General features: G+C 40.4%; 1 protein-coding gene across 1 annotated transcript; it reads left to right on the top strand.

Annotated features, from left to right (window-relative positions):
* Positions 1 to 6,450: 6,450 nt before the first annotated feature.
* LOC6505102 (facilitated trehalose transporter Tret1) lies at positions 6,451 to 10,178 on the top strand. Its single transcript, XM_001964758.3, has 7 exons — positions 6,451 to 6,544; positions 6,605 to 6,834; positions 6,893 to 7,023; positions 7,079 to 7,410; positions 7,466 to 7,854; positions 9,874 to 9,897; positions 9,957 to 10,178. Exons 1-7 carry the CDS (start codon positions 6,475 to 6,477, stop codon positions 10,155 to 10,157), a joined length of 1,377 nt encoding a protein of 458 aa, XP_001964794.2. The 5' UTR covers positions 6,451 to 6,474; the 3' UTR covers positions 10,158 to 10,178.
* The last annotated feature ends 10,524 nt before the right edge of the window (positions 10,179 to 20,702 follow it).

Here is a 20,702-nt window from a genome sequence, read left to right as displayed (position 1 = left end):
CAGTGAAGGAGACATCTCCGATCCTATAAAGTATATATATTCCTGATCAGGATCACCTCCTGAGTCGATATGAGAATGTCCGTCTGTCTGTCTGTTTCTACATCTCTCAGTTTTAAAGCTATCGAGTTGAAACTTTGCACATATTCTTCTTTTGTTTAGGGAAGTGAGCTCTTCCGGTGCTCCGGCCCAACCGCACACAGCCAAACATCGCACTTCCGGATATGGATGTTTGGCTCGCTATTCAGTCGGATTGCTTGTGGCTTCCATTGCTTGTCCGGTGGCAGGTCTGTGATCTAAAACTGCACCTTGTTGCCTCCCAAAAACCGAATTCACATTCGAATCGTTTATTTATAATTAACGCGTCTAGTGCGCAACAGTTTTTAACGTTGACGTGAAAATCCCAGGTATTGAAAATAATTTTGAGCTTAACTTCCAACCGGTTTTTGGCAGCAACTGGACATTAAACATAATTCTATTTCGGTATTATGCTGGTTTATTTATATTTCTTTTTAAACAACTTTTCCAATGGTTGTCCCTTCTAGCAGAGATTCCCTAGTAAATATGGAAATCCTCAATCAGAGCACAGAAATATTTTGGTCCGCCTCTTGTTTACTCTGGACCATTGCGGCTGCCAAAAATTTCTATTTTGGTTAGACTTGCGGTATTCTAGGTTGACTGGCACATAAATATGCATGAAGGCGGCTGTCCCTAGGCGGATGCGCCTATCTTATTAGCATAATGGATATTTAATTGATTTGGGTCTGACACGAATCATTTGACGATCTAAAAGTACATAATGTAAAGAGTGGAAAAAGAGGTTAGAGCTGAGGTACCTTCTACTATGAGCATCGTTCCTTTGGGCATTTTCCTCCAAAATGGTCCAAAAATAAGTCTAATTTGATATAACTACATCTCAGAGCTGCATACTTAGTTTAGATTACTTTCTCTAAAAAGGGCAAAAAGGCCATAAACCTCTTTATGCCCGTTTTATGCCAGCCCAAGCTGCGAAATATCGCACAGCTGGACTCATAGGAGGCTGCTCTTTGGCTTTTTTGGCATTCACTTTTAATATGCGACTGGTTCAAGGTCTTTGAGGGATTTGGTCATGAGACAGTGGGCTGTGGGCTGGCGGTAGGGAGTGAGAATAAAACAGTTCTGTCCAAATGGCTGCAACCAAAAGAAAAATGCTTTGTAAAACTTTTGGCTAAAACTAAAGATGCATAAGAGAGTGGTTATCCTCCAAACGGCAAAGTTTTCCCAGCGGCTCTGGAAGCAGTCTGAATGTCTCCCAGCTTGTTTTTAAGCCATTTATAAATTCTTGAGTGTTTATATTTTCAATTGCATTGTTTCCTTGTTGTTGTTTTCTGGCGAACACCCTGGCAATTTTCCGTTTCAGGGAGCAGATGCTTTCGGTGCACTTCCAACCGCAGAACCCATCATTTAAATTAGAAAATTTCAACGACTCCCACATCAATCAACGGCCGCCCATCTGAAGTCTTAGACATTGGCAATGACCGACTAAACTTTTATAATTAGCTGACAGAGCAAGTGGAGAAAATTGTGAGTAAAAGACAATCTAATTAAAACCGGGGAGGTATTGGCCCGAATACATCTTCTAATGAAGCATATAAATTGGGGCTTTGCCCGCGCTTACCCGAGCTGTGTATCGCATTCAAAAACTCCTCTGGCTCTGCTGCTAAACTTTCCCCTGAAAGTGCTCAAAACTTCTCCAGGCTCCGGTCTGAGTCACAATTAGCTTTTCCTATGCTAATCAAGTCTTTGAAGTGGCTTTCTAAATGCCTTCAGCCATAAGAATGAGACCCTCATATGCCTCATGCATATTGAAATAAGTGGTTGGGTCGGGATCAAATTGTGTCCTGACCTACGAGTACGAGTATGTGATTACGAATTCAGTTCGAACCGTCGATGCTCATCATACATCCTTTTAGCGGACCAGAAACAGGAAATGCTTCCTTGACCAACGGCAATTAATTTTGTATTTTCGCTGCCATTCTCCCAGCCATCCAGGAAATTGCTCAACATTATTTCTATTAGTTGCGGCGACTCTTCTGTTCGCGGGTTTGGACTTAAGCAAATGATTATTCCTGGTTTTTAGTAAACGTACGTTCCGCAACAGCGAAAGTTAATTTCTTTTTAAGCCATAATTAAATGAAAATATATTCACAAAGCTTGAAAAGTGTTTGATAGACCAGATGCATGGAATTTCCCGCTTTCCTGCAAATATTTTCTGTTTTAATTTGGAACTGCTGAAACGAGAATATAAATCGCTATTATGTTGTGGCGTTGCAAAATTGCATTACGCAAAGTTTGGTGTTCTGGTTGGTATTAGGAAAACATGATTTGGTTGAGAAAAAGTAGAAACAAGAAAGGAAAGCTAACTTCGGGCGGAGCCGAAGTTGATATACCCTTGCAGAAAAGGTTGTTCCATTTCCGATCGTTCAGTTATATGGCGGCTATTGGATATAGTTGGCCGATCTCTATCAGATATTTGGCAAATCAGATAATTTTTCCCAAAATAGAATCTGTACCAAGTCCCATCTTTCTAACTTAAAAAACAACAAAGTTATGCCAATTCCGATGGTTCTATGACTGCTATAGGATATAGTCAGCCGATCCTTATGAAATTTTGTACACAAGATATTTTGGTCAAATATAACATGTATGGAAAGTCCCAACCTAACTTAAAAAAACACAAAAGTTATGGCATTTCCGATCAATCAGTTATATGGTAGCTATAGGATATAGTCGACCGATCCCGGCCGTTCCGACTTATGTACTACCTGCAAGAAAAAGAAGGATGTGTGCAAAGTTTCAACTCGATAGCTCTAAAACTGAGAGGCTAGTTTGCGTAGAAACCGACAGACAGACGGACAGACGGACATGCTTATATCGACTCAGGAAGTGATTCTGATCTAGAATATATATACTTTATAGGACCGGAGATGTCTCCTTCACTGCGTTGCACACTTTTGACCAAAATTATAATACCCTCTGCAAGGGTATAAAAATCGAGATTTTGCAAGGTGGTTCAAACTTTTACTCCAAAGTTGCATATTTTCGTCTTTAAATTAAATTTGTAAATCCATATTGGTCAGAAATGAAAATTAAATTGTCTCTGATGGTTAGACAACTTCCAAAACAACTTATTAGTGGACTGTATATGATTTCTGGTGAGTATTGATTGATGGTTAAGGAATAACTGAATAAATCTAAATGCGACGCAGCGCAAAGTTTCCCAAATGCATTCCGTTCCTCAACACATATTTATTTTTAAATTTATATCACTCTCCAATTTAGTGAACTCATAAACTGCTTATCTTTACATTACGATTTCCAAATTGTTGTGAGATCCAGAACACTTCATTGTATGTAAACAGCTCAAATGTCGTCAGTCGAACAAGTTTACTTTTATACAATAAAGGTCAAGCTTTTAATACCCTCGAAATGCCTAAAAGTAGGCAACTATACTTTACCCTGTTGAACTTTTTATATACTTACATCATATACCTTTTTATACCCTTGCAGAATGTATTATAACTTTGGTCAAAAGTGTGCAACGCTGTGAAGGAGGCATCTCCGTCCCTATAAAGTATATACATTCTTGTACAGGATCACCTCCGGAGTCGATATGAGCAGCTGTCTGTCTCTACGCAAACTAGTCTCTGAGTTTTAAAGCTATATATAAGTGGGAATGGCCGGGATCGGTCGACTACATCCTATAGATGCCATATAACTTTTGGTGTTTTTTAAGTAAGAGGGTTGGGACTTTCTACACATGTTATACATACATATGTGGCCAAAAGCTGTCATAGAACGATCGGAATTGGTATAACTTTGGGGGTTTTACAGCTAGAAAGATGGGACTTTCTACGGATTTCATTTTGGGCAACATAATCCAATCTGCCAAATTTCATAAGGATCGGCCGACTATATCATAAAGCTGTCATGTAACTGAACGATATAGCTGAAATGGCACAACCTTGCCATTTTTAAAGATGCTTAGATGCTGCTTCCAACATTTTCATTAGAAAATTGATTTGATTGTGAAATTCTCATAAGAGTCGGCCACTATATACGATCCGATATATATATAATATAAGCTACTACTTAAGCAAGGGTATATCATTTAGGATATATCGAAGTTAGCTTTCTTTTCTTGTTTTTTATTTGCAACTTTACAACTTTTTACATTTTGCACTTTATATTTACATGTTAGTTTTTAAAATCTTAAATTTTTTGACCGGATGCTAGTAGGAAGATACGCTGGATGCCACCTATTAAGTCCGGAGATGCTTAGCAGGTCCATTAGGGACCATTATTAATTATCGCTTACCTCGAATATTATTTGATAACGTGTTATTCATTTGATTTGTTCTTCATGTTCCTCATTTACCAATGCCTAACTCCCTGACACCTAACTAAAAATATTATTCCTAATGTCTCTGCAATATTAGGTGACCTTCTGTAAAACTGGGTTGTTTGGCTCTTGTGTTGATAATTATGTCATTGCCCTCGACATTTATTTTAACATTGCGGCAGTCAGCTTAGATGGAAATTATCAGTGCGAATTTTCAGGACTTTTTAATACTTAATGTACAAATATATAATTTTTTGTAATTTGTGATAACAGGCCAGATAACAGCATCATTCCCAAAGCTTGTCCAAACAAAAAAAAATGGTCTAGGTAGCTCTGACGCCCGCAAGTATTTCACAAGCAAAGCACTTTATTGAGAATGATATCACGTCGGCTAATCATAAAAAGGTTTCCTTACTGTCTAGCCTGTATAGAAGATACGAGCAATTAACTAAATTAAAGAGATAAGTTATAAGAATGAATAAAAAACTGTTGGTGATGGCGCTAAATCGCCCTAAAAATTTATTTATATAAAATTTCTTTAACTATTACATTTCTTATAAATATTTTAACTCTTCGAGAATAGAATTTTCTTCAGTTTTCAAGTAAACAAAAGTGACTAAACTAATTATGGTCGAGAACCACATGGTGGCGGAAATGGAAATAGCTTCAGAGTAACAAAGACAAGGATACTCATCCAAGCAACCGAAATAGATGTAGCTGCGGATCGAATCTAAAATATTTAGAAGAAAATATATTTATTTTTCATCAATGAATTACCTTTGCTGGATGAACTTCAACAATCATAAGAAAGAAGAGACCAATTAGACCCACATTAGCCACATAAATAATGAAACTCCTCAGCAATTTGTGCTAATAAAAATTGTGAAGATGGTAGAGTTCCCCGAAATATTTAAAGCATCCAAAGGCAATGCATCCAAATCCCACTCCCAGAGTGGAAATCAGCAACTTTCTTCCTACAAATATGTCGACAAATATGGTCGACAAGACAAGACCAATAATTATGGTACTGGTGTTGACCGATACCGATTTTTTAAGAACCAAGGAACCGACATACAGGAAGTACACCCAATAAAAAGACCAATAGCCAAATTGCCACACAAACTTTCTAGTCCCAGCATCGATCCCAGCCAGGATATTTCATTGATATTTACCTCAAAGACCAGCGGAGAGTTCGGTGTTTGGATTTTAGTCAAGGTCGGCGAAAGCCACCCTAATAATCCGATTCCATGAGCAAACGTAATGATATTCACTAAATGAAATGATCCTGTAATTGTTAAAAAGAAATGGATGAAGTTGTTTTTGTTCGCACCAATAATTGTGCCCAGAAACTGATATCGAGTTTCCCACTTCAGAAAGCGACTTTTTAAAAATTGTGAAAAAAAAAACAATTTTGATTCACTAAATTTAAGATTAATATCAATTTTGGTGTCAAAAAATGAAATATAGGTGTACAACATAGAACATTGAAAATATTCTCATCCGGCACGTGTAAGAAAAACATAAAAAACAAGAAAGGAAAACTAACTTCGGGCGGAGCCGAAGTTGATATACCCTTGCAGTTAAGGTTGTTCCATTTCCGATCGTTCAGTTATATGGCGGCTATTGGATATAGTTGGCCGATCCCTATGAAATTTGACAAATCAGATTATTTTGTCCAAAATAGAATCTACCTGCCTATATACCTATACCTATATACTACCTTCAAGAAAATGAAGGACGTGTGCAAAGTTTCAACTCGATTGCTTTAGAACTGAGAGACTAGTTTACGTAGAAACCGACCAAAATTATAATACCCTCTGCAAGGGTATAAAAACACAGACACCAGATATTATTTTATGTTTGTTTCTGTAAAGTAGCTACTTTAAAAAAAGCTTAGTAGTTCCCTTAACCTATTCCCCTTTAGTTCGATAAAAAAGATTCGTTATTAAATACACAAAGATTGAACCCTGAGAGAGCAAAATGAGATATTTGCTTTCTCCGTGAGCTTTTAAGATATCTTCACGTTATATATAAGGGGGTTGTGGTTGTGAGAAGTAGCTTTAACTTTTGTAATCTCCTTTGATTAACTACAAAAAATGCGACAATTTTTAAAAAGCCGCTTTCTTAAGCGGGAAACTCGTTATCAGTTTCTTGGCACAATTATTGGTGAGAACAAAAACAACTTCATCCATTTCATTTTAACAATTACAGGATCTTTTCATTTAGTGAATATCATTACGTTTGCTCATGGAATCGGATTAGGGTGGCTTTCGCCGACCTTGACTAAAATCCAAACACCGAACTCTCCGCTCGACTTTAAGGTAAATATCGATGAAATATCCTGGCTGGGATCGATGCTGGGACTAGGAAGTTTGTGTGGCAATTTGGCTATTGGTTTTTTACTGGAGCGCGCTGGTAGAAAGTTTTTTCTATATCTGTTAGCTGCACCATATGCGGTGAGTGATACTTCATCAATTACAAAAGCAAAAAGATGTAATATATTCGTCCCCAAAGTGCCTTTGGATTCTGATTTACTGTGCATCCAATGTGTACTTCCTGTATGCCGCTCGGTTCTTAAGTGGATTTATTGGAGGTGTGGCCTACGTAGTCTTACCCATTTTCATCAGTGAAATAGCCGATACAAGGTGAGTTCTTGCACTAAAACCAACAACCAGAAACGACTGATCAATTTTATCAAAGCATTCGAGGATCCCTGACGTCAATACTTATGCTATCGGTGAATCTTGGAGTATTAATTGGCTATATTGCTAGCTCCTACCTCGACTATCACGTTGTGCCCTTGGTGGCCATATTCCTGACAATTATCTACTTTCTAGCTAACCTAATGTTGCCCGAATCAGCCCCATATCTTTTAAAGAAAAACAAGCTCACTGCAGCTGAGAAGTCCTTCAGGTATTACAAAAATCAAAGAGGGGAGAATCAGGCTACAATGGAAATTTTTGAGGAATTGAAATTAGCAGTCCTCTTCCAGAAAATGAACGGCACTTCGGAAATCACATTTAAGGATTTAAGTAAGACTAAACAAAATGTTATAACTCAGAATCTGTTAATAATTTGGTATTTTAGTAACAAAACCAGCTCTTAAGGGCTTCGGAGCTGCTTTTGTCCTTTCTACTGGATTCGAATTCAGTAATGTGTTTAGCTTCATCAACTATATGTCGGACATATTAGCTAAATCCGGATCGTTTCTGGATGTCAACACCAGTACCATAATTATTGGTCTTGTCCAGGTAATTGGAGTTTACACTTCAACAATATTTGTCGACATTGTAGGAAGAAAGCTGCTGTTGCTGATTTCCACTCTGGGAGTGGGATTTGGATGCATTGCCTTTGGATGCTTTACATATTTCGTGGAACTCTACGACCTTCACGATTTTAGTTGGCTTCCATTTGTGCTGATGATTTTCATTATTTATGTGGCTAATGTGGGTCTAATTGGTCTCTTCTTTCTTGTGATTGTTGTGACGTCGGCGATAGTTCGAACGGGTTGGCAGCCTGGGGGGGTGCTGTGTTTCAGCCTTTCTGGCAGCCCGATCGCGTAATAGGACCCTATTCAGCGTTTCGTGGAGGATCTGATCGATCTGGTAACGCGCTCAAAGCTAAGGTTAGGAAACCGCGTGGGAGCGGCGTTCTTTTAGAATTTAACCACGAAACAAGCAAGTTCGTGCAAGCAAGGAGAGGCATCCGGAAATTTTCGAGCAACTGCAGCGTAGTTTTACCCGCTGAGGAACCATCGTGCTGGTGCAGGACCAGCAGGCATACAGAAAGAGGGCCACAAGCGGCAATTTGGCGGTGTACGTACTGCTCAGTCAAGGCAGGGCGCGATCGTAGAAGCTAGGTGAGTTGTAAGACTGGTCATGGTTATGCGAGCCTGACGTAGGTGTTTTCGTTTACCTAGATCAGGGGTACCAGCGTGCGAGCTAGACCCCTGGTGGCAGAGAGGCGTAGTGCGAGCAACGCTTGGCCAGAAGAAGAAGAGGAGAGCGGGTCACAGTTGCGGCGCGAAACTCTCAGTCAGGCCGCCCACGAGGCGGGGCTGAGGGGAGTCATCAAAACCAAGTAGGGGCTGGAAAATACAGTGAGCTCGACCTGAAGTGAAGCAATCGGAGCGTTCGCGACGCTTTAAGGGGCGCTCCGCCGGGGATTCGGATAGGGTTCGGCCCTAACCTCACAGGAGTCGCCGTAGAGTAGGCGCCATCCTGGAGCAGTGACGAAGGACGGAGTGCTGGCGGCGCTTTAAGCAGCACCCCGTCGATCACAGGAGCCGTCGTGTAGTAGGCGCCATCCTGGAGTAGTGAAGGAAGACAGAGTGCTGGCGGCGCTTTAAGCAGCTCCCCGCCGATCGCAGGAGCCGCCGTGCAGTAGGCGTCCTCCTGGAGGAGTAAAGACAAGGACGGAGTGCTGGCGGCGCTTTTAGGGAGCACGCCGTCGAACGGAGGAGTCGCCGCAAGATAGGCGAACTCCTATAGGAGCAGTAGCGGGAGCGGAGCGCTGGCTGCGCTTTAAAGGAGCGTTCCGTTATTCGGAGGAGCAGGCGTGGACTAACCTTCAAGCATAGGATAGGAAGCAGGGACAGGGCGCTTGCGGCGCTTTCAAGAAGCGCTTTGTCGATCAGGAGAGCGGAGAGACTCGACCGGCTGATGGCCTAACGGTGCCGGAAGCGGAGAAGAAGAAGTAGTGGGCGGAGATTTCGCGCCAAAGCTCTGCCCCTGGCTGTATGTTTTGTTGTTGGCATTGTTGACGGGTTAGGCAAAGGCCCTCCCGAATTGCATATTATCTTTTCCAGCCTCGAGTAGTGGAAGCGCTTCAACAACTCGTCGCGGATGTATTGAGTGAGTAATCCTAAATCTATGCCAAGCCAGCAGAAGTGATACGGAATTCTCCGATCAATATCTTTCCTCGTTTTCCGAGTTCCAGCCCAAGAGGCTTCACCGGTTATACAGTCAACCCCACGCGTGGCCTTTGTAGTAGCGCTCTCTTGGTAACTAAAATCCGATGTCATGATGTTGACCGCGAGTCCGCAAATCCTGTCAAATCAAATATACATTTAAGTTCACAAATCTTTAGCAATAAGATACTATTAAGCGTTGTCAGAGAGATCATATATTGAAGTATTGGAATAGTCAGGAAGCTAGGATAGGGATGTCATCTAGAATTTTAAGGTCTTTTGTTAAGGAATAAAATAATGAAGTTTATAATGGAGTAAGAAAACATATTTCGCCTCGTTTGGGTCGCCACCGCCCTGCCACCAACCTATGCCATGTGCCTTCTTGGGGGATCTCCGAAGGATCCTAATATACTCTGGTCTGAGGAGCTCAGGTTTGACCCACGCTGTTCGTGGGGTCGCGCACGCATCATCATGCGTGCGGGTGTTCCAGAACCCACCCACTAGCCGGCGAGATCTGGCCGGACACAGCGTGCAACTCCCTCCTCTCGTCCGATATATCCTGAGATGCCACCTCACTGTTCGTTACATTGTTGAAGTTCATCCAGCAAAGGTAATTCATTGACGAGTGGTTCAGATAACATTTAATAAATTTTCTTTTAAATATTTTAGATCCGATCCGTTGCTACATCTATTTCGGTTGCTTGGATGAGTATCCTTGTCTTTGTTACTCTGAAGCTATTTCCATTATTACTCCACTTTTGGGGCATTTCCGCCACCATGTGGTTTTCGGCCATGTTTAGTTTAGTCACTTTTGTTTATTTTATATTTTTCCTGCCCGAAACCAAAGAAAAGTCTATGGTCGAAGATTAAAAATGTTTTTAAGAAATGTAATAGTTGTAGAAATTTTATATGATAAAATGTTGAGGTTTACGCCCGAAGCAGTATTCAGATAAGTGTTCGTATCTTCTACATAAGTAGACTAGACAGTAAGGAACCCTTTTTATGATAAGCCGACAAGATGATATTATTCTCAATAAAGTGTTTTGCTTGTGAAATACTTGCAGGCGTCAGTGCTACCTAAACCATATATTTTTGTTTGTCACAAATTACAAAAAATTATACATTTGTACATGAAGTATTAAAAAGACTGAAAATAAGTCCTTAAAATTCGCAATGATAATTTCCATCTAAGCTGACTGCCTCAATGTTATAATAAACGTCGACGGTAATGACATAATTATCTACACAAGAGCCACACAATCTAGATTTACAGAACCCTCCAGAAGGTCACCTAATGTGACAGAGGCATTAAGAATAATATTTTTAGTTAGGCGTTAGGGCGTTCGTTCAAAAAATGTAAGAGTTTAAAAACGAACATGTATGTAAATATACTGGGCAGAATGTAAAAAGTTTTAAAATGTAAGTATGTCACACTAACCTAATAATTGTGTAAATTTTTCTTGTGGAAGAAAAATTTTATATTATTGTAATTTCGAATAATTATCTCAAGTAATCCTGCTGAGGCCTTATTATCGCTCGTGTGTACACCTTGCACACGAAGTCTACTTTTGGTCGCTGCAGGGCAGTGGCTACTTTTGGTCGCTGCAGGGCAGTGGCTATTTTCGTCGAGTAATTCAACAGCGATAAGTAAGACAATAAGAGTGTTGGTCTTACCCCTCGCTCTACACATTGCGTAAGCGGGAGGTCGTTTACAAATTATTCTGAAGACTTTTGGTTCTAAACTGAAAACTATTGATTTAATGGAAGAGTCATCTGCTCGCCCTCAGTCTAGCAGCAGGAGCGATAAATTTGATAAGATGAGACAAATAACTGGTGCAGACCCTGGAGAAATAAGATCCCAAATCCGCGACCGGCGCTCAGAGCTATCTGCCTACCTTACAGGTATGCCGGAACAAACACGGACCTCCAACTCAATGGTGACAATTAGCAGTAACACTACTACCAGTGTAACCTGCACTATTTCAAACGCCAATACATGTTTGGGCAATACTTCTACGTACACAGTGGCTGCAACTACATCCGGAAGCATTTGTTCAACTACGTCTCCGCTTGCAAATGTATTACCTTCGTTGGTGAATAAACCAAGCAATTCAAAATGTCTGTTTCAAGCTCCTGGACGAACTGGCAGCCGAAAACGCAAAGACGTGACTCAGTCCTCTTTACCTGCTCTCGCTCCACCCCCGATCCGCAAAGCTAAACTGCAGACCTCAACCCCGCTCAACAAGACGGCTGATTCTTTCTTTGCAAAGGCATTGGGTAACAATCGGTTCGCGATTCTGGCTGCTGAAGCAGATCAAATGGAACAGGATCTGGAGGATGTTGATTCTATCAATGGGGATACTGGTGCCCTTGGAGGAGATGATCATTCTGCAAAACCTAGCAAAACCCTGCTATCTGCGTTCCGAATGTAAGCGATCCGGTCTTATTGGAAAATGCTCTTGATCATAGCATTGGCTCCTCAAACTACTACATTCGTACTTCCAAATTTGGTGTTTCCAGAATATATGCAGCCAACTCTAACGCATTTCGAGCAGCTGTTAATGAACTGAAGTCGCTTAACTGCCAATTTTGGCACCATCAGCTAAAAGAAGACAAGCCATACAGAGTTGTGCTCAAAGGAATCCATTCTAACGTTCCAAAATCACAAATTGAACAGGGATTTACTGACAAGGGCTTTGAGGTCCTTAACATATACTGCCCCAAAAAGTCTGATTGGAAGAACATTCCGGTTAACGAAGACGATAACGAAGCTACAATAAATTTTAAAACTAGGCAAAGTTTATTTTTTGTCAATTTAAAGCAGAGTGCTAATGTAGCGGAGTCCCTAAAAATAACTCAACTTGGTAGATACAGAGTCACTGTTGAGCGTGCTTCTCGTAGAAAGGATCTACTTCAATGCCAAAGATGCCAAATTTTTGGGCACTCTAAAAACTATTGTGTCCTGGACCCTATTTGTGGTAAATGTAGTGGCCCTCATGCTACTGGATCTTTACTCTGTGTAAGCGATACATACTTGTGTATAAACTGTGGCGGTAACCATGTCTCAACAAATAATAGTTGCCCAGTCAGAATAGATAAAATTAAAAAACTAAAACCGAGGCCTAGACTCCCGATAACCAATCCACGACAAGTCTCTCGTGGATTCATCCCTGGTGAAGCCCTAAGAACGAATATATCGTATGCTGATATAGCTCGACCCAAGGATATGCAACCAAGGACTAGCTCAACCTTGCAGAGTGACGCAAGCTCTTCTTCTGACCCTAGGCTCAGCCATAAATTCTCAGTAATAGATAATGCCATCCGCGACATCAATTCCAAACTGGACACTCTATTTAAGCTGATGCAGGAAAATGCAGAGTCCAACAAATCTTTTAGAGAGCTGGTCCAGGTTCTCATTGCGCGTTTGCCGAAATGACTCAATTAACTATAAATATCGGATTGTGGAACGCTCGTGGATTAGTCAGAGTTTCTGAAGAGCTTCGATTATTCCTCAGCACTCATAACATAGATATATTGCTTGCCACAGAAACTCACATGCGTGCTGGTCAGCGCATCTACTTGCCAGGCTATCTCATCTACCATGCTTATCACCCCAGTGGCAACAATAGGGGTGGATCTGCAGTCATTATGAAGGATTCCCTAAGTCACTATCCCCTGCCCCCCACCTCTAGCAATGACAGACAGATAGCGAGAGTACAATTACAGACTTCGGATGGGAATGTCACAGTAGCGGCGATATACCTACCTCCAACGGAAACATGGATACAATCAGAATTTGAATCTTTGCTGACTGATTTTGGTGGCAAGTTCATTGCTGGCGGTGATTATAACGCCAAGCATGCATGGTGGGGAAACTCACGAGCCTGTAGAAGGGGTAAGCAGTTGCAAGAAGCCATTGCAAATGGACGTTACCAAGTACTTGCCACGGGTGAACCCACTTTTTACTCATATAACCCTCTTTTAACCCCGTCAGCGCTTGATTTCTTCATAATTAATGGATACTCTATGGACAGGCTACAAGTGTGAACACTCCATGAGCTCTCCTCGGACCACACTCCTATTCTAGCCACACTCCATTCTACGCCTGTGAAAAATCCGCAGCGCCCACGACTCCTTGCCAGAGGTGCTAACATAAACTCTTTCAAAAACCACCTAGAACAGCTGGGCGAGATTAACATTCAAATCCAGGAACCTTCTGACATTGACAATGCCATCAGTACTTTCATGCGCATTATAAACCAGGCTGCTGAGATAGCTGCACCCAGCAATCATCGAAGTACAGATACCTCTAGACATCCCCACCTACCACCAAGAATTGCTGCGCTCCTTAACCTAAAGAGAAGAGTCAGAAGAGAATTTACAAGAACGGGAGACATCCGAATCCATCAGATATATCATCGGCTGGCTAACTGTCTTAGCAAGGACACAGACGCTAGTTCTAACTATTCACTGTGGCGTATCACAAAACGGTACAAAACTCAGCCAACTCTAAAATCAGCCATTAGAAACCCACCAGGTGATTGGTGCCGTACGAGCCTAGAAAAGGCTGAAGTGTTGGCTAACAACCTAGAACAACGATTCAAGCCATTTGATTATTCGCCTGAAAGCATACGTCAACAAGTTGAGGAGTTTCTGGAATCTCCGTTTCAAATGAGCCTGCCTGCGAACCCTGTCTCACTGACAGAGATGAAAGATCTTGTTCGTAAACTTTCGCCAAAGAAAACCCCCGGTGAAGACCTTTTGGACAACAGGACGATTCGACTTTTACCGGATCAAGCCTTGCAATTTCTGGTGACGTTGTTCAACAGCGTACTTACTATTGGATATTTCCCGAAAGTTTGGAAATCGGCGAATATTCACATGATCCCAAAACCTGGAAAGTCGCTAACTGACGTTGACTCATACAGGCCCATTAGCCTGCTGCCATCTCTGGGAAAAATCATGGAAAGATTGATCCTGAATAGACTACTTTCTGACGAGAATGTCACCAGTGTGATTCCGGAATTCCAGTTCGGCTTTCGCCTTCAGCATGGAACTCCTGAGCAACTACACAGAGTTGTCAACTTTGGTTTAGAAGCATTAGAGAGGAAGGAGTACGCAGTTGCTGCCTTTCTGGATATTCAACAGGCTTTTGACAGAGTGTGGCACCCTGGGCTTCTGTATAAAGCCAAAAGTATATTTACACCGCAAATGTTCCAGCTTGTAAAAAGCTTTCTGGAAGATAGAACATTCCATGTATCTGTGGATGGATATATGTCGTCCATTAAACCGATTTCTGCTGGAGTTCCCCAAGGTAGCGTCCTTGGCCCTACTTTATACTCCATTTATACTTCGGATATGCCTACCCAAACTCCAATTACGGAAGTGAACGAAAATGATGTTTTACTTGCGACATATGCTGATGACACTGCTGTCCTAACTAAAAGTACCAGTATCTTGGCGGCTACTTTTGCTTTGCAAGAATATCTAGATGCGTTTCACCAATGGGCTATGAACTGGAACATCCGAATAAATGCGGACAAATGTGCTAATGTTACATTTACTAATCGAGGAAGTACCTACCCTGGAGTCAACCTTAACGGAAGTCCAATAAGAGCTTTTCCTGCATATAAATACCTTGGTGTCACCCTGGATAAAAAACTTACTTTTGGCAGACATATAACATGTATTCAAAATTCTTTTAAAAACAAAGTTGCTCGGATGGCTTGGTTACTTGCACCACGCAATAAGTTTACGCTAGGATGCAAGGTTCAAATTTACAAATCAATTTTAGCGCCAAGCCTTTTCTACGGGCTACAGGTTTATGGTATCGCTGCCAAAACCCATCTAAATAAAATCCGGGTTTTGCAAGCAAAAACCCTTAGAAGGATCTCTGGAGCTCCGTGGTTCATCCGAACAAGAGACATTGAACGCGATCTCAACGTGCCCAAAATCGGAGACAAGCTGCAAAAGCTTTCTCACAAATATATGCAACGATTGAATGATCACCCCAACAGCCTTGCCAATAGACTTGGCACCGCAGCTATTAACAATGCCGATCCACGAACTAGAGTCAGGAGAAGATTAAAAAGATTTCACCCTCAAGACCTACCAGACCGGATCTTGACATAAAATTTTCACCAAACACATTTTATTTCTTTCCTGTAATCATATCTTGCCCTAAGCACCGCTTAGACATAGTTTTGTTATTAATTTTGATAAGACGATTAGATTAAGCTGCCATTTGGGTAGCAGTGCGCTAATCATGAGAATAAAATTTCTACATATATAAAAGTAAAAAAAAATGTAAGTATATAGAAAATTCAACCAGGTACAGTGTAGTTGCATACTTTTAGGCATTTTGACGACCTTTCGTAGTAATACACGTTACATGTTTAAAAAACGGCATTTGAGCTTTTAACATAAAATGAAGAGTTCTGGCTCTCACAACAAATTTGAAAATCGGTTTGTAAGACAAGCAGTTACATTCTGGGTTATTGTTGAATTATATGGGTGCTACCAAAATACAAAATACCAAACTTGCATTATTTTTTTATGCATAACTGCGACAGATATTTTCATTTCTCGAAGAATAATTTTTACTTGTTCTAGTTTTAAAATAATTTTGTTTGCAATGTGCCATCATTTCGAAATTTTATTTTTGTTGGGTCTCGTTGTAAAGATTTATGACATACATGAAGGCGTCCTCGAGCAAACAAGGAGCATCATCAATTTTAATAAAATCTTCTTTTGTTTTTCGTCCATGTGTGCTTTTAAGTTTGAGAGTAAACTGGAAGAGCGGAAGAGTTTTTTTCTGCCATTTTGAATTTTACTTTATTGTGCCTAAATGTCACCTTGTCTAGAGGATTTTTGCCGTATTTCTAATTGTCTTTAAATTCGGCCAACAATAGTCGCCAATAATAACTGTATAGCTTTTGTATTTGATGGCCATCAAATGCAAGGGAATTTAGGAAAACTGAAACAAAGGCAATGACAGCTCCGAAACAATTGCGCAACTAATCAATGATGGGCATCAATGGCCACCGCGGAGGGAGTGCAATGTGCAGAGTGGAAAAAGAGTAACGAAAATACATTGGGGAAACAATTAAACTAATTGACGGCAATTTATACGCAGCAAAGACACAGACACTGGACGAAATTAGTCCAAGTAGGGAAGACCAAAAGGACGAGAGCAAGAAACAGGGAAACTTACACAAAAAACTAAAAGTTTTATGGGAGAAAATTGGAGCTAAAAAGTTTTTCCACACGGCATCGAAAAGTAAACCGCTGAAAACGAAGGCAACCGCCGAGCAGAGAGGCCCTGCCGGGAGACTCCATTAACTTGGCCGCTAATGAAACCACATTGAAAGAGTAACCGCCACGACCAACGGCATCCACCAACTAATTGACAAAGTCGGGTACAAAATAAGATATAGTCTATCGTGCACATTCTGATTATATCGCTCGTACGATCTGTGTGCTAGACTCATCCCGTTAATTTAAAAATGAAATGGTCAAGCTTTTACGGTCTACCTCAAAACAGGACTCTCATTATGTTTAAATTTTCTCATTTTTATACGGCGGCGGTAGTCTCGGTAGAGTCTATAAGCATTTCTAAACCAATTTCTGAGTCTGTCGAGTCTCTCAATTTTTCAATTAAAGTTATGGTATTCAAAAAAATTAATAAATCAAAACTTTCAGAGAAAATTTATTTTATTTATAACTAATATTTAATATGTTACAACAGATCCGGCACTCTTTATGCCATTTTTATACCCTTGCAGAGGATATTATATTTTTGGTCAAAAGTGTGCAACGCAGTGAAGGATTCTTGATTAATCGACCTCCTGAGTCTATATAAGCATGTCCATCTGTCCGTCTGTCTGCCCTATATCTGATTAATCGGAAATGCCATAACTTTGTTGTTTTTTAAGTTAGAAATATGACTATATCCTATAGCTTCCATATAACTGAACGATTGGAAATGGCACAACCTTTCTATTTTTAAAGATGCTAGGTGCTGTTTCCAACATTTTTATTATAAGGTTGGCCAACCAAAATTATGCGCTCTTTAAAATGTGGGACCAGATTTTAGGCATAACCAGAACAAACCTGGGGGATAAGATGCTATCATTGAGGAAAAATGAAAGCCAAGTGTCTTATCCGCTTAACCTGATATAGAATATCTTGGCATCTGGGGCGATTTATCCACTTAGAGCCGGTACCTTCATTTCCCGGCCTTCGGGGCGTATGTGGACTCTCAGCCCTCCTGCTGTTTGCTTTATGGCCCCTAACCCAAAGTCGCACACGTCCATACGTCTATTAGCATATTTCCAGCCTCTCCCCCGTCGCCTAATGATGCAGAAATGTAAAACAACTGCGTGTCTCCGCCAATCCCTTGAAGATGGAAAGACGCGTTCCAACCCATTTCTCCAGCTCCTCCATTTGGATTGTGGATTGTCATTGGCATTTTCGCTGCGGCATACTGATTTTGTTATTCTGCGAACTGGCTCGGCATGACGTATGCGCTTTTATTTCTCAAACGTGAATGGAAACAAAATCAAAAAATAAGCATGTAAAAAAAACTATTACCGCAGAACGGAGTATCAGTGACATAAAGTTAAGTCCATGGTTGGAAGTCTTTAACTTACGATGTTGTACTCACAAGTACAAGTACTCACCATTCTATATTATCACATACATATGTAAATTCAAATGAACTTATTAAATGGCATGAAATAGAAAATGTACAGTATTTAAAACAAAATATTCATTATTTTTTAGGGAAATAATTAAAGTCAGGAATACTACTTTTCTACGGAGGAACGTACCGTACCGTAATTTCTATTCACTGCATTAATTTGTATCTGGATACTTGGACTAACGGTATACATATGCAATCAAATATCCAGAAAAGTTACAAATAGCATTCTTGAATTAAGTGATATTTCTGAGCGAAACATTTATCTTAAAAACCATTTCACAAACTATTTTATTGATCACTGAAGGTAGCTAAGAATTCCTCCAGTTAACTCAAAGCATTTAAGATTGGTTTTTGAAATTTGCCTAAGTTGTTTTTGCACCTCGTGGCGGATGCATACGTTGCTCGTCTTGAAACTTCTGTTTTCGTCCGCTGTCAAAACCCAAAGAGCCCTGCCAGGACTTATTCCAACGAGGAAGGCCTTAGCTTGAGAATGCAGCTGAGTGCCAAAACTTTTGGCTCTTTCGACGGACGGCGAAGTGGCGAAACTTCTTTGCGAAGAAAACAGCAGGAAGCCTTGGGTCTGGCGTTAAATTGTTTGACAAGACGATGCTAAAGTATTTTTCAGGCCAATAAATACCTGTTCAAATGAGTCTAGGGCCAAGCGGAAATTTAAACTTTGTTACCGAATAGGTAAAATGTAATTCATCAGAAATATCTTTTCAATACACTAAATATTCCGATTTCCCTTTCAAATTCCCCGATGGCTATTAAAGCTCGAAATGCAGCTTTGTTGAGTGGAAATACAAGCATTAACTTTCTCACCTGCTGGGAAAATATAATTATGTTTCTGAAATAGGCTTATTTTGGCAAACATATTCAGAAGGTAAATTAAATTTTCCGAAAATTTATTTACCAAAAAGTACAAAGAGCTGAGGAGGCCAATATGTCAACTAAAAGAAGCTAACGGGGCAGAGATAAATGTAATGTGATTATACTACAAAGCCGATTGTTGCAAGGCTGGTGTGGGCCTTCTCATTGGAAGTACGAATTTCATGAATTAAAGGACTGTCATATTTGCCTCTTTTGTAACCTTTGCAGGGTTAAAAAAACGAGGCAAAATAAATCAATTTTTTTGCATAGAATTTCCCGCCACTTTAGTCGCTGTCTTATTAGTTTCAGCTGTAAGCCTACTCCCGAAACGCATGAATGCCCGCTAAGTGGAATCGAAATAGATTTTGGTTGAATTGTGGATTTTGGAGTGAAAGGTAAACGCTTGAACAGTTGGCTGATTTAATAAGTGGCTGTAACGTTCATCGAAAGGGCCAGAGCTTGAATTAATAAGACCTTTTTAGGCCAACGTTAATATGAGTCCGAAAAGAAAATACAAAATAAAAATTTCTTACTTAAGGTTTCCTCCAAATATTACATAATCACGTTTTTGACCCCCTCCCCCAAATTTAATTAATATTTAAAGAAACAAAATGTATTGATACGAAACAAATAAATTCCCCAACCCAGCCCCAGTACCTCCTGGGTGATAAAGTAATTTTTGTACACCCCCTAATAAGGCTTCCTGTGCCATACGTTTTGTGATCACTTCGCACATCTTATAATGCTCATACACAGTGTTGGCTGACAAGTAGGGCGAATTTTCCTCATACCACCATGTGGCACATGGATGACACCTTCATTAGCGAGCTTGCACCAATTTCATCTGGAATTCAACGTCGCCAGACACCGAAGCACGTTCGGAAAGTTTACCCCACTTTACAGAATATGTCATACCGCGTAATTTTCCAAGCAATGAAAGACAAATAAAATCTTAATTAACTGAATGCAAATCCATTTAGTTTCTCACCGCCATCATTACCATTTCTGAATCTTCTGGCCCCGGTTTAATGATGAAAGCCATCTAAAGTTTGTCAGGGAAAAAAACCCTCATGGTTGGACTGCCAGATATATCTGTCTCCACGCTCTCCATATCCAAGCAAGCACAAGCATAAGTTAAAAACTTTCCAGCAACAGTTCCATGCCAGACCATTCATTAGCATGCAAATTTGAAAATTTATCAGCTGATGGAGTTGGTACTTGCACTCGAAAAAAAGTTCTAAAAAAACGTTTGTGAAATTAATGGACGAGAGCTAAACTGAGCTAATATATAAAGTTTCTTACATTTACAATAATTTGTCTTTGTCCTTAAAAATATATCAAAATATGTTTAAGCTTTTTTTTTTTGCCAAGTTTTTTTTTGCGCCTGCAGAGCTGGCTCATGGTTTTCATCCTGGTCCTGCTCCAATGAGCAGAACTTTGTCGCACTTCTGGCCCTTTTTTGGCGCGAGGACCGCAGATGGCTCGGTGGAAGCTCCACTAACTGCATCAGCTCGCATGACAAACTTTGGAGCACAAATTATACATGGAAGAGTACAGTAGTTGAGGCCGGTTGGTGGAAAGTAGAGTCGCCGGACGTTTTGAAACAATATGGTATGGCGTGGTCGGTTGGTTTACCAATGCTGTAGCGTATGCTCCGGGATGTGAGTATTTATCGACATGACCTCGGTTGAATTTCGGGTAGAATGTTGATATTGTCTTTTGTGCGAAAAATGTGGAAAGTTCAAAGGGGCCTATGGCACATCATGCTAAGTGATTTTGTATTTTTTGGATTGATGGAAAAAGTAATACTAAAGTATGAACAACAATCTTCAATGAAAAGC

Source organism: Drosophila ananassae, chromosome 3R (assembly GCF_017639315.1).
Source record: "Drosophila ananassae strain 14024-0371.13 chromosome 3R, ASM1763931v2, whole genome shotgun sequence".
Classification (NCBI taxonomy): Eukaryota; Metazoa; Arthropoda; class Insecta; order Diptera; family Drosophilidae; genus Drosophila; species Drosophila ananassae.
The sequence above is the reverse complement of the archived record's forward strand: the minus strand, read 5'-3'. Positions and strand labels throughout refer to the sequence as shown.